General features: G+C 37.3%; 2 protein-coding genes across 3 annotated transcripts in view; both read left to right on the top strand.

Annotated features, from left to right (window-relative positions):
• LOC136847154 (cuticle protein 7-like) overlaps positions 1 to 4,446 on the top strand; it is a 14,917-nt gene extending 10,471 nt beyond the window's left edge. For both annotated transcript variants that reach the window (XM_067118558.1, XM_067118557.1), the window contains 2 exons: positions 2,512 to 2,919; positions 3,816 to 4,446. In XM_067118558.1, the coding sequence (XP_066974659.1) occupies positions 2,782 to 2,919; positions 3,816 to 4,169 (492 nt within the window). In that variant the 5' untranslated portion in view covers positions 2,512 to 2,781 and the 3' untranslated portion in view covers positions 4,170 to 4,446. The remainder of the gene's footprint in view (positions 1 to 2,511; positions 2,920 to 3,815) is intronic.
• A 4,519-nt stretch (positions 4,447 to 8,965) lies between these two features.
• On the top strand, positions 8,966 to 12,703 carry LOC136847004 (cuticle protein 19-like). The gene is made up of 2 exons (XM_067118255.1): positions 8,966 to 9,032; positions 12,112 to 12,703. The coding sequence occupies exons 1-2, from the start codon at positions 9,021 to 9,023 to the stop codon at positions 12,463 to 12,465; spliced, it is 366 nt and encodes a 121-aa protein (XP_066974356.1). The 5' UTR covers positions 8,966 to 9,020; the 3' UTR covers positions 12,466 to 12,703.
• Positions 12,704 to 12,906: the final 203 nt, after the last annotated feature.

Below are 12,906 nucleotides of genomic sequence, written 5' to 3'. Positions count from 1 at the left end.
AAGTCAGTGGCGCCTGTGGGCTTGATCCATATGAATGGGGTTCATCTTCTGAATAATAATAATAATAAAAATTAATCTCTGCCAACCATCCTTGTCAAGAAAGGCAGTTCTCAAGTCTTGCTTATTGCCTGTGAATCTGAAATTAAGCTTCTTCATTCATTATAAGGTACTTTCTATGGCATTTTTGAAAAATATCTGAATGCATGAGACAATATTTGTGAAAACTGACCAAGATTTTTACTTCATACATAGCAGATCGCCCATTTTATCTGTGAATATTTTCATAAAAGAACAATCTTTTATAAACGTATATTCCTATAACTAAATAATAATAATAATAATAATAATAATAATAATAATAATAATAATAATAATAATAATAATAATAACAATAATAATAATGGAGAAAGAAATCCACAGTTATGTATATGCACATATATTCAAAGCTAAATATATCTACACATACATAACTGTGGATTTGGTTCTCCATTTCAAGACTCAAGCTACTATGCGTATTTTTTAATAATAATAATAATAATAATAATAATAATAATAATAATAATAATAATAATAATAATAATAATAATAATAATAATAATAATAATGACATTGGTATAGTAAAATACCCATTTAAATATAAAAAGAAAAAGAAAAACACTCACACACACACACAGGAGAGGTATTTCTGCATGTCATATGTTTTCCTTTTGCTTTATCTCTAAGCCTATCTCACCCAATCATTGATAGAAGTATTTCCAAAATTCGTCATCTTGTGGACGTCTCGAATTAAATTTTATCAGAACAACGATACAAAAGAAAGCGAACGAAATGCAGAGAAATTAATTGTCTATGCAACAGTACTGCAGGACATTTATGCTAGTTATCAATAGTTAAATTATTATCATTATTATTGTTATTCAGAAGGTGAGCCGTATTCATATGGAACAATCCCACCAAAGGGGCTACTGACTTGAAATTCCAGCTTGCAAAGAACATGGTGTTCATTAGGAATAAGTAAGAGGAAGTAAAGGGAAATGCAGAAAGAAGAGATCTCACTTATCAAAAAAAAAAAAAAAAATTGAATAAAAAAATAAATAAAAATAATTAGACAAAAATGTACTAAAATACCAGGAGAATAGTATTAGGGTAGCAATGCACTGCATCGTCGCTTGAACTAAAAGAAATAATTAATAAATTAGTGTCTTTGCAAACACTCAACCGGGGAAGTTTATAACAGGTGAAAGAATTTCGTTAATGACAGGAACATGAGAAAGTGCTTTTACGCATGACCTCATCACTATAACAAGCACCGTCACCCGTTTTAAAAAAATGACAGCTTCCATTCAGCAAATTATACATCACTGTAACAAATGCAGTTTCCATTATAACGAAACAGCATCACCAACACGAGTATAACAAAAAGACATCGCATAGAACAGAATGGCATGACAAATATAACATTGCTAAGAGATTCACAATTCCGTGAAAAACAATGTGTAATAAAAATCTATAATTATATAGTACACATATATTACTATGTAAAATAAACAAATATAACATTTAAGATGAGACATTAGACAAGGAAAAGTGTCACTATCAATAACAAAATGTACGTATATATGTACATATATATACATAAATATGTATATATATATATATATATATATATATATATATATATATATATATATATATATATATATATATATATATTATATATATATATATATATATTATACACACACACACACACACACATATATATATATATATATATATATATATATATATATAAATATATATATAAATATAAATCTCCAACACTCTAACAAAAAAAGGAAGATTTTTATTTTATTTGTCGTAAACCAATAGATTTACTAGGCATATTTTACAAAGACAAACCTCGTAATCACACGGATCTCTTTAAAAAGCAAAAAATACAGTTTCCTTAAAATAAAACTCTTATTAGTTTCAGTTATTACTACAATCTCGTTATTTTCAGCAGCGCTCAATAACTATAATATACACATTTACTGCACATAGTTGCATACTTACCAACAGATGTAAGACCAGATACTTTCTCTTGTCTTGTATTTAACCGAAGACGTACATACATACATACATACATACATACATACATACATACATACATACATACATACATACGTACGTACGTACATACATATACACATACAGGAAAGTTTTTCTAAATATCTGATACACAATAATGCACATGCACATGAGCTGTTGTGATTTTCTGAAGAATAACATTACAGATGGAGATTTGCATCGTATTTCTTCGCTAAGAAACATTATTTCCTACAATTAACGATTTCATTCTTATATCATTAACAATACATACAATCTGTAGCCGTAACATATCGACATTAGCTTTGATATTTTCTACGATTTCCCCAACAGATCCTGAAACTTTTTTTATCCACTTAAGGTAGCGTCAGTGACCAAGGCATTTGTGACTTCAGGTAATCCATGATCAGTCAATCATTCCAGGGACTGATGGCGCCCATAGCGGTCATAATCACTGGATGAAGGGAGAGGGCGATTTCAACGCGCACCTGACCTCCAAGGTGTCAAGAGGTAACAAAGCCACAAACGCGTCTTTTGCGGCCGAAAAAGAGAGGTTACGGTCGAAACGAGGTTGTTCGTGGGTTCCCCCACCTCTCGGAGACGGAGCGGGGTTGGGGCTATTATTTCCAAGGAGGTTAGAACCCAACCTCCTTGGTCAATTAGAGTCAAAACCAGGGGGGCGTATATCCAGGTATGAGGACGAGTGAAAGAAAACGGATACAGGCTAAAGAAAACGGAGAGAGAGAGAGAGAGAGCCATGGACAGTATAAAAGGGAGTGCCAATTCGATCTGAGTATCATACAGTCGTCGTTCTTCATCATGTCTGCAAAGGTAAGGACTTGTGCGCCTTTGAGCTGTGTAATTTTTCCTTATATTAATCATGTAATTAATATGCATTTTTTAAAAGCTTTCGACTCGAGTTATATCGATTGTCCGTGATCGTCTGACCTAGATCAGTGATCTAATCTTTCAGTATTTCTGTTTTTTCTGTTTTATCTCTTTCTTATGCATATTTTTGAACTTTATAATGCATTTATGCTTTTACCCTGTTTGATATATATATATATATATATATATATATATATATATATATATATATATTTATATATATATATTCATACTATATATATAATATATATACACAGTATATATACATACGTATATATATATATATATATATATATATATATATATATATATATATATATATATATATATACATATACATATGAATTGTGTGTGTGTAATTTGTATGGCACATATGCTAACACGCCAAAGAATACAGGGAATAGAAATATATTTCCCTGACGTACTAAAACCTGGATCTAACTTTAATGTTTTTGGACAAGAGTAGATATATTTCTTTGTGATTTTTCTATACCTAGATGCCCTCTCCCTGGGTCCACAGTCGCTCCGAAAAAAAGGGGCCAGGGGATAAACAGGATGAGCAACTTGGGATTTTAGAAGATGGCAAGACACATAACAAACAAACAGAATGAGAGAGAGAGAGAGAGAGAGAGAGAGAGAGAGAGAGAGAGAGAGAGAGAGAGAGAGAGAGAGAGAGAGAATTTTATAAATATCTCATGAATGGTTCACTCCAGTGAGATCTTCCATTGAGAGAGAGAGAGAGAGAGAGAGAGAGAGAGAGAGAGAGAGAGAGAGAGAGAGAGAGAGAGAGAGATTCACTCTTGAAGTCTCAGACTTGATCAGATAAATCTTCTTTTCAGATCTTCGTCATCGCCGCCCTCGTGGCCGTAGCCTGCGCCGCCCCTAATCCCGACTCCCCACCATCCTATGGGCCTCCTCCCCCATCCTACAAGGAACCCGGGATGCCCTACGAATTCGCCTACGCCGTGAAGGACGACTACACCGGCAACGACTTCGCCCACGACGAGAAGAGCGACGGCAGCCTCACCTCCGGGTCGTACCGCGTCGCCCTCCCCGACGGGCGCACCCAGATCGTCACCTTCTCCGCCGACCACCACGGCGGCTACGTCGCCGACGTGGCTTACGAAGGAGTGGCCTCCTACCCAGCCCCAGCTCCACCCGCTTACGGCCCACCCCCACCAGTCTACGCTTAAGGAAACTGTATAGGAATTCGGCTAACGCACTCGATGTTGATTTTGGATGCCATAAATACCTTCTTTCCCGTGTTCCTTTCAAAGGCTGTTGACTCCTGTTTTGTCTGAACATTAGCTTTACTGTGACGGAGTTAGAGCTTTCTTCGTTCTGGAGACTTTTATCTGTTCTAGAAGGTCCTTTTTTTTTCCTGCTTCTCAGTGAGAAGATTTGACTTTAAGCATGAATCATAATATTTATGGTAAATTATTTTCGTTAATAAAATCATCTGTAATGTGACGACTGTGTTTAAAAACCCCTCAGAGTATACATCATAAAAATGCAATCTTGATACTTGCCACACACGATTGAAAAAAGGACAGAGAAATAAATGCATGGATACTCATATGCTCAAAATAATGTCTTATCTGTCATTCATGTTTAAGATTCATTTCCAGACGATTTCCCCAAGAAAAACTGTAATGAGTGTTCCAGAGTAGCATTATTCAGTAGTTCTTGTTGTTGAATGCTTCAGCGCCCCAGATATGCCAGCTTTTAATAGCTGGCACGATTTACTTTCTGAGATGTCTAATCACACGTGGTCAAAATTGAAAAATAAAGGAAAGAATACGGCAAAAGCTTCAAGCTTCAAGCTTCAAGCATTCCGTGTATGCATTAGAGAGGTTTTCAAATCCTGTCACAATTTTGAATAGAATGGAACACCCCGCTGAGTAAACACTTGTTGTGTCGTGGCAGAGAACGGACCACACTGTGGGAAATTACAGATATTACACCAATTGTTGCTGGTCTTCTCTTCTGACCATTACACCACCTTTCAGCTTTCTCCTTTGACAGCTGTACTAATTGTCGTGCTTTTCCTCAACCCCCTACACCGACTGCAGTTCTTTCCTCAGGTCTCACACCAATTGTCATGTTTTTCCTCAGTCCTCAAAGCCAGTTGTCATCTTGTCCGTATTCCTTTACGCCAGTTGTCGTTCTCTTTCTCAGTTTCCAGCACCAGCTGTTCTTTTCCCTAGTCCTTTATACCGAATGTCGATTGTCAAAGTAACTGAATATCTAATGGGTTTGGGAAATATAAGAATCAGGAACACATTTCTTTTTATTTGCTCATACGAGCAAGAGACCGTGCTGGAATAAGGTCAGACTAATCTGTCAACGCCAACAACAGCAACAACACCAGGCATAAATCGATAAACTTATCGTACAAGCCATTCAAAAGACTTTTTTAATATGAATCACTAACTACTTCCTGAAAACCTTTGCAATCCTACTAACCAGAAACTACTTTATTCCTTTGTGCACATGCCACTGTATACAAGACTGAAAATTATCATATGAACATTTTAATTTCTATCACCAATTCCTCACTAGAATATTCCAAAATCTATTCTCTGGATAAAGTCAGAAATCAAGCGAGAGCATATCTGTTGCTTGTCAGCTGGTGCAGTGGTCACATAAGATCGGCAACTGATGAAGGATCAGAAAATGAGAGCGACCACAAGACAGGATAGCGGTTGTCGCAGTTGCTGGAAAAGAGCAACATTTCATGTTGTGGCCAGAAGAGTAGAACGACAATTAGTCTATGGTTTAGAAGGGAAGGACGACCATTGAAGTGGTGGTCAGAAAAGAGGGAAGACAATTACTGTATTGGTCTGAGGAGTAGGACGATAATTAGTGTAGCCGTCCGAAAATGGGAAAGGCAATTACTGTATTGGTAGGATGTTACGACGATAATTAGCGCAGCGTTCAGAGAAGTGGGAAGACAATTACTGTATTGGTCTGAGAAGTAGAACTATAATTAGCGTAGCGGTCAGAGCAGTGGGAAGACAATCAATATATTGGTCAGAGGAGTACGAAGATAATTAGCGTAGCGTGCAGGAAAGTAGGAAGGCAATTAGTGTATTGGTCAAAGATAATTAATGGAGTGGCCAGAGAAGCGGGAAGACAATTAGTGTATTGTTCAGAGGAGTAGGAAGACAATAAATGTAATAGTCAGAAAAGTGGGAAAACAATTATTGTATTGGTCATTAGGTCATAGGAGTAGGACGATAATTAGTGTAATGGTCAGAGACGGTCGAAGACTATTACTGTATTGGTCAGAGGAGTAGAATAACAATTAATGTAGGGTCAGGGAAGTGGGAGTACAATTAGTGTATTGGTTAAAGGGGTAGGAAGATAATTAGTGTACCAGTCAGAGAAGTGGGAAGACAATCACTGGATTGTCAGAGGAGCAGGATGATAATCTGTGCAGCAGTCAGAGTAATGGGAAGACAATTATTGTATTGGTAAGAGAAGTCAAAATATAATTAATGTAGTGGGCAGGGAAGTCGGAGGGCAATTAGTGTATTGGTCAGTGAAGTATAATGATAATTAATGCTCGCTACGCTAATTTTCGTCCTGCTCCTTCGATCAATACAGTACTAGTCTTCCCACCTCTCTGCTCACTACATTAATTACCTCCGTACTCCTCCGACCAATACAGTAACTGTCTTCACACTTCTCTTCCCACTACATTATCAATTATGGTACTCCTCTGACCAATATGCTTATTGTCTTCCTACTTCACTGTCCATTACACCAAGTATCGCCAGAGGAGTAGGACGATAATGGTGTAGCGGACAGGAAATAGGGAGACAATTACTGTATTGGTCAGAGGAGAAGGAAAATGATTGGTGTAGAGGGGAGGGAAGTGGGTAGACAGTTACTATAGTGGTCAGATGAGTAGGACGAAAATCAGTGTGGCGAGCAGAGAGGTGGGAAGACAATTACTGTATTGGTCAGAGGAATACGAAGAGAATACATTGGGCAGAGACGGGGAAGACAATTACTGTATTGGTCAGCGGAATAGGACGATAACTGGCTCAGTGGTCAGCGAAATAGGAAAGCAATTAGTGTATTGGTCATTGGTCAGAGTAAGTTGATAATTAGTGTAGCGGATAAAAAAACTGGACGAGAGGCGAATTGGTCAGAAGGGGGGAACGTCAACTACTGTACTGGTCAAAGAGAGGAGAACGAAAATTAGTGTGGTGGTCATGGGACGATCATGATCGATGTGGTTAGAGGAGGAGATTTTGTTTCCAGTGGTTTCAAGGCAAAGATACACTTCTGACCATCATAATGATCCTGGTTAATTCTATTGAAGTTTAATTTACGAAACAAGAATAGTTTTGCTAAAATGGAATCCAATCATCCAATAAAAGGAAGAATTTACTGCATTCACTCGTCTTGTTAGACAACAAAACAGATAATAATCAAGGCTTTCAGAGCCTATTGTATTTTACATGGGTAATCTGCAATTATTTCTTTAGGGAAAGGTAAACTAACCGTAGTCGCATACTAGATGCGGGTTATCTCTCTTTCAACTTCAACACATATTACTGTTCTCGTTTTTAGATAACCTTTTTCTAGATGAGCGGATATTATGAAAGATTGTGCATGATACTACAACTAAAGGTCAATCATTTACCTTCAAGTGCTCTTATCATCTGTAGGATGGTTGACTTTAAAATGCCTATTTAGAATCACCTCGAATTTGCTGTCTGACAACAGGAGCCGGTATGCCTACGGGAAATAAGCACCTCTGACAATGAATCTAAGTCTAGACTCGCTCAAATTTATTTAAGCATTACTCCTGTATGGTTGATCATGAATCCCTTTTGCAGAACCTTTGTAAACTTGAGTGTCAAAGGCTGTACACTTGATCTCAGCTACAGTCTACCAAGAAGCAGGGATGCCGACAATATTTTGGTGAACCTATACCGTGCTTGGTATTCTGCAGTATAATATCCTTAAACCTGGATGATTTTAGCCTTCATTATTCTAACGGGATTGTTGAAAGGGATCAACAGATATGTAAGAAGCATTTTCAGTGAGCTACGAGGTTGAACAATGGCAGAATAAAAACGCTTTTGGATTAGCTGATTTCACTCTTACTGCCATCCCATGGTTTGCTATGAGTAGGTAACACTAATAAATGATTGTTTAATATTTGACGTTGCTTGATTATGAGTAGCGACGTATAGAAACCTTATAAAATAACAAACAACATAGCTTACAAACACGTACATACTATAAATAACTACAATGCAGCTGAGGAATTGTTCAGAACAACTAGGGAAAAGAGGTTCGCTACTTTGGAACCACTTTTTAATTTCTCTTAAACGGTCTCTAACCACAGTTATTTCTACTCTCCAGCTTCAGAAGTGTGTAATCGCGAACGGGATTACACCAGATTAAAATTGTTATTTCTCAAAAAAGCTGGAATTTCATTTGTTTAGGATTATTTCTCCTATTGCGGCTGTCTCCGGAAAGCTCAATTCAGGATGATTGATGAGTCATAAAGAGGCGAGAAATTCTCCTTTTAAATGAAAAAATCAAAATCACCTCTCAATTAAGCACGTTGCTCTTAACCACCATATTACCAATAGCAATATCTTCAGTCCATATTGAAACTATCAGACATAATGACTTGACCTTGAACCATATGAATTTCAATTACAGGTAAAAGATTTGGCTTTGATTGCTTTATTGATTCGGAATATGATTTTACTGAATTCTTATATAAACGAAGGTACACATTCCTAAATGTCATAAACTAGACTTTCCGAAAGTTGTAACATAATTTGTTTCAATTTCTTATAGATAAATGTTGCTACTCTTTTCCGCGAAAATTAAACAAGTGAGAGCAATTACTCGTTTTCCAGTGAAACAAGACAGATGAATGTAGCAACAGCTGACGGATGAATAGAAAACGGAATGCAGCAACAGAAAACGGGAAGTGGCAGCCGCGAGTATAAAACTGGAGCGCTTCGTTGACTCTAACATCATTTTCCCAGCATTTTCGGAAAATCAGCATGTCTGCTAAGGTGAGACAGTTCTTCATTTGTGCCGTTACTTTGACTTTGTGTTTCTAAGGCCTCAGTTTTTTCAGTCGTGCCATACCTCGAGTTCGAATCATCATGTTAAAGAAGACACAGTTTCAGTTCAGTCAATGTTTGGTTTATCATTTATTATTGCGGAGTCCAGAAGTCTTGAGGGAGTGTTTTTGTTGCTCATTTATTCCTTTTTTTCAGCAAGAGATAGCGATACATTTTTGCTTTAATGCTGTGTAATATTTTAAAAAATTACATTAGAAATCACAAATATTTTGGAGAATTACATTGCCTTATTAGTTACTTTAGTTTTTCCGTATACATAGATTTTTTTTTTCTTTTGTAGAATCGTTGCTTTACTTCACTCTTAAGTGGAATCGAAAGATTCTCATGTTTGTAGAAAACAACACAAAGTCTTGAATATAAAGACCAGTGGGATGGGCAACTAAACTCCCTTATCAAGTTAAATTCTGAAGAAAAAAAAAAAAAAGAGGCAATTATCTTGATCCTGAAAGAAGCAATGCACGCGCTTCTGGAAAGAGGATGGATTATAAGATAAATCGTATTTAGCTTACTTTTAGTTTTCTGTGAAAGAAAACTATTGTGCCAGCTTTGTCTGTCCGTCCGCACTTGTTTCTGTCCGCATTTTTTTCTGTTTGGACTTTTTCTGTCCGCCCTTAGATCTTAAAAACTACTGAGGCTAAAGGATTGCAAATTGCTATGTTGATCATCCACCCTCCAATCATCAAACATACCAAATTGCAGACCTGTAGTCTCAGTAATTTTAAAAAATTTTATTTGAGGTTAAAGTTAACCGTAATCGTGCTTCTGGTAACGATATAGGATAAGCCACCACCTGGTAAGGGTTAAAGTTTCAAGGGTCGCGGCTCATATAGCATTGTAACGAGACCAACGAAAGATAGATCTATTTTCGGTGGTCTTGATTATACGCTGTAGCGGCTGTACAGAAAACTCGATCGCGTCGAAGAAATTTCGGGGCATTTTTTACATGTTTGTTTTGGTTCTGAATACAAGTAAACATAAAATTCGTTCATCTTATCTTACGTCTGTAAAAAGGAAAATAAAAAAAAAAAAACACGTGGAGTGACATTTTCTGAACTGCTGCACTGAAGACTTTCAATATCTACTCTACCTTCAGTAATTTGTAATTCACAAAATGAGGAACGTGGGAAGTGAAAACAGTGGTTAATCCAAGGAACCATATTCGGCAAAAAAGGCTTAGAAATCTTCGTAAATTAACAGAGTACATGTCGTCTTGGGTGGTGCCTCAGCTATTCATTTCTGAGGTTAGGTGGGGAAAGTAGAATACCGAACGAATTTCTTTTTTTATTACTTATTATATCTTTTTATTTCTTATTCTTTTTATTTCTTATTTTGTTTAAGAAGAAGTATTCTGAGAGAAAGAGACGAACTGATAACGTATCATCTTACAATAATGCTTTAAAGTCAGCTCGAATGAAAAATAGTTATGAGTGACAAAAACTCTCCTAATTTTTAGATCATCTCATCTGGCAATTTCACTGACATCTCTGCTGATTCATTATTTAGGAATAAATTGATGCTTTTCGTAATATAAAATATCGTTAAAACCTTTAAGTTATTTAAGAATCACTTAGAAAAGCTTACACTTTACAACACTGATATAGAAATGATCAAAAGACAGAACTATGCACAAGTCAATACATCTTTGATTTCTTCTCTTTCCTTGAGTCAACTGAGCGCGGAAGGACTCATGTAAACATATACACAACTAAAAGTACATACATAAATACATACATACATACATACATACATACATACATACAGACACAGAGACATACGTGGCGTGGTCTTCACGTCTTTTGTGGCTTCCAGACGTGGTTTTAGCGAAACGGGACCCTATCTATGGTAAGACAGCTGTTTAGGAAAGCTGAAAGCTCGCTCATACATTAGCCAGGTTCATTAGGCAGTCATCGTTGTTCTAGGCCCTAAAATTTTAGTTTTATCGGCACAGAATTTCTTGTGATAATAGCTCAAACAGTTGTGGGTTGAATAGGAAATTCTATAAACTCCTTTTGCGTTTGTTGGTTTCTTTTATCACCAGCTCCTCTCTCTCTCTCTCTCTCTCTCTCTCTCTCTCTCTCTCCACACTGTTCATTCAGGTACTGAAATGCAAACCTACAAAATGACGCGATATGTTTAAAAATGATTTTCATTCATATTTTTTTCTCTCTTCCTGCGCGCCTTACTTTTCGTTCTTCATTTTCTTTTATGATCTCTCTCTCTCTCTCTCTCTCTCTCTCTCTCTCTCTCTCTCTGGTAATTTATTTCCTTTGGAATTGATTGCCACATTCCAACAACGTCCAGTATTACAATGATCATCCACGCACGCGAGAAAACTACTCTTTCAGTGAGGCAAACAGACCATTTGATGATTGAAAGAAGGAATTGAACAAAATGAAAAACAGAATTCAGAGGTTCTTGCTTGACTAAAAAAAAAAAAAATAAAAGCAATTTGCAAAATTATAGCAAAAGGTGTCAATTCAAGAGATGCTTACTTTTACTGAATAGGTGCATTTTCAAATTATTTTTTGAAAGCCCGACTCAAAGTTTTATTCTAGAAAGCCCGACCCAAAGTTTGATTTTTGAAAACCCGACTCAAAGCTTTATTTCTTGAAAGCCCGACACAAAGTTTGATTTTTTGAAAGCCCGACTCAAAGTTTGATTTTTTGAAAGCCCGACTCAAAGGTTTATTTGTGTTCTTAGCAAGGCTTACATGGAAGCCTCCGGGCCTTTGGAAGTTATTAACAAGGGGACATCTTCTAGCCATGAAAAAAAAAAAACGATAAACAGATTTAAGCCTCACACACCTGAGGAAAATGGGGGAACAAATTAAATCAAAGTGTTTCGTGTTACATACCAGGTGTACAATACGCTGCTCATGTCGTCAAGACACAAAATAGGTTTTAAAGGAACAGGCCACTTTTTATCTAAGCAAAGACTCATGGACCGCACAGTCCTAACCGTTTAGTCTTCCTGACCCGAAACTAAACCTCCTCCTGCTGCATTTCAGCTCTTCGTCATCGCCGCCCTCGTGGCCGTAGCTTGCGCCGCCCCTGCTCCCGACTCCCCACCAGGATACGGGCACCCTCCCCCATCCTACAAGGAACCAGGAATGCCCTTCGAGTTCGCCTACGCCGTGAAGGACGACTACACCGGCAACGACTTCGCTCACAACGAGAAGAGCGACGGACATGTCACCTCCGGCTCCTACCGCGTCCTCCTCCCCGACGGGCGCACCCAGATCGTCACCTTCACCGCCGACCACCACGGCGGCTACGTCGCCGACGTGGCCTACGAAGGAGTGGCCTCCTACCCACCCCCTGCCAAGCCTGCGTACGGCCCACCCCCACCAGCTTACGCCTAAGGAGTCCTAGGAGAATCCTAGAGGAATCCTAGACCTCAGCTTGTACAGTAGATATTTCTGGATGCAGTAAATGAGTCCTTTCTCCTTTTATTTTGGATATTTGTTGAGTCAGGTTTCTGCGGATCCAGAATTTTCTATAACTGAAGACTTTTCCCGTTAGAATTTGTTCGTGCTTCTCAATGAGAAGCTTTGATTAAAATCTGAGAATTATTTTTGTAAATAAAACCACCGATTATGATTTCTGAGTTTTAAAACCTTTGTTATTACAACCATAGATCACTGGACTGAAAAAAACCATTAAAAAATCAAGAGATTCTCAGCTTTTCGAAATTTTAGTATTTCCATCTGTCTGGTTGGGTGGCACTGATTTTTTCTCACATTTGTTAGATGTGGCATTGATTTCCAGATGATTTCCAAATGGGAAATTGATGAGGCACGTTA

Source organism: Macrobrachium rosenbergii, chromosome 16, assembly GCF_040412425.1.
Source record: "Macrobrachium rosenbergii isolate ZJJX-2024 chromosome 16, ASM4041242v1, whole genome shotgun sequence".
NCBI classification, from domain to species: domain Eukaryota; kingdom Metazoa; phylum Arthropoda; class Malacostraca; order Decapoda; family Palaemonidae; genus Macrobrachium; species Macrobrachium rosenbergii.
Note: the sequence above shows the minus strand (reverse complement) of the source record. Positions and strands in the feature narration are given on the sequence as shown.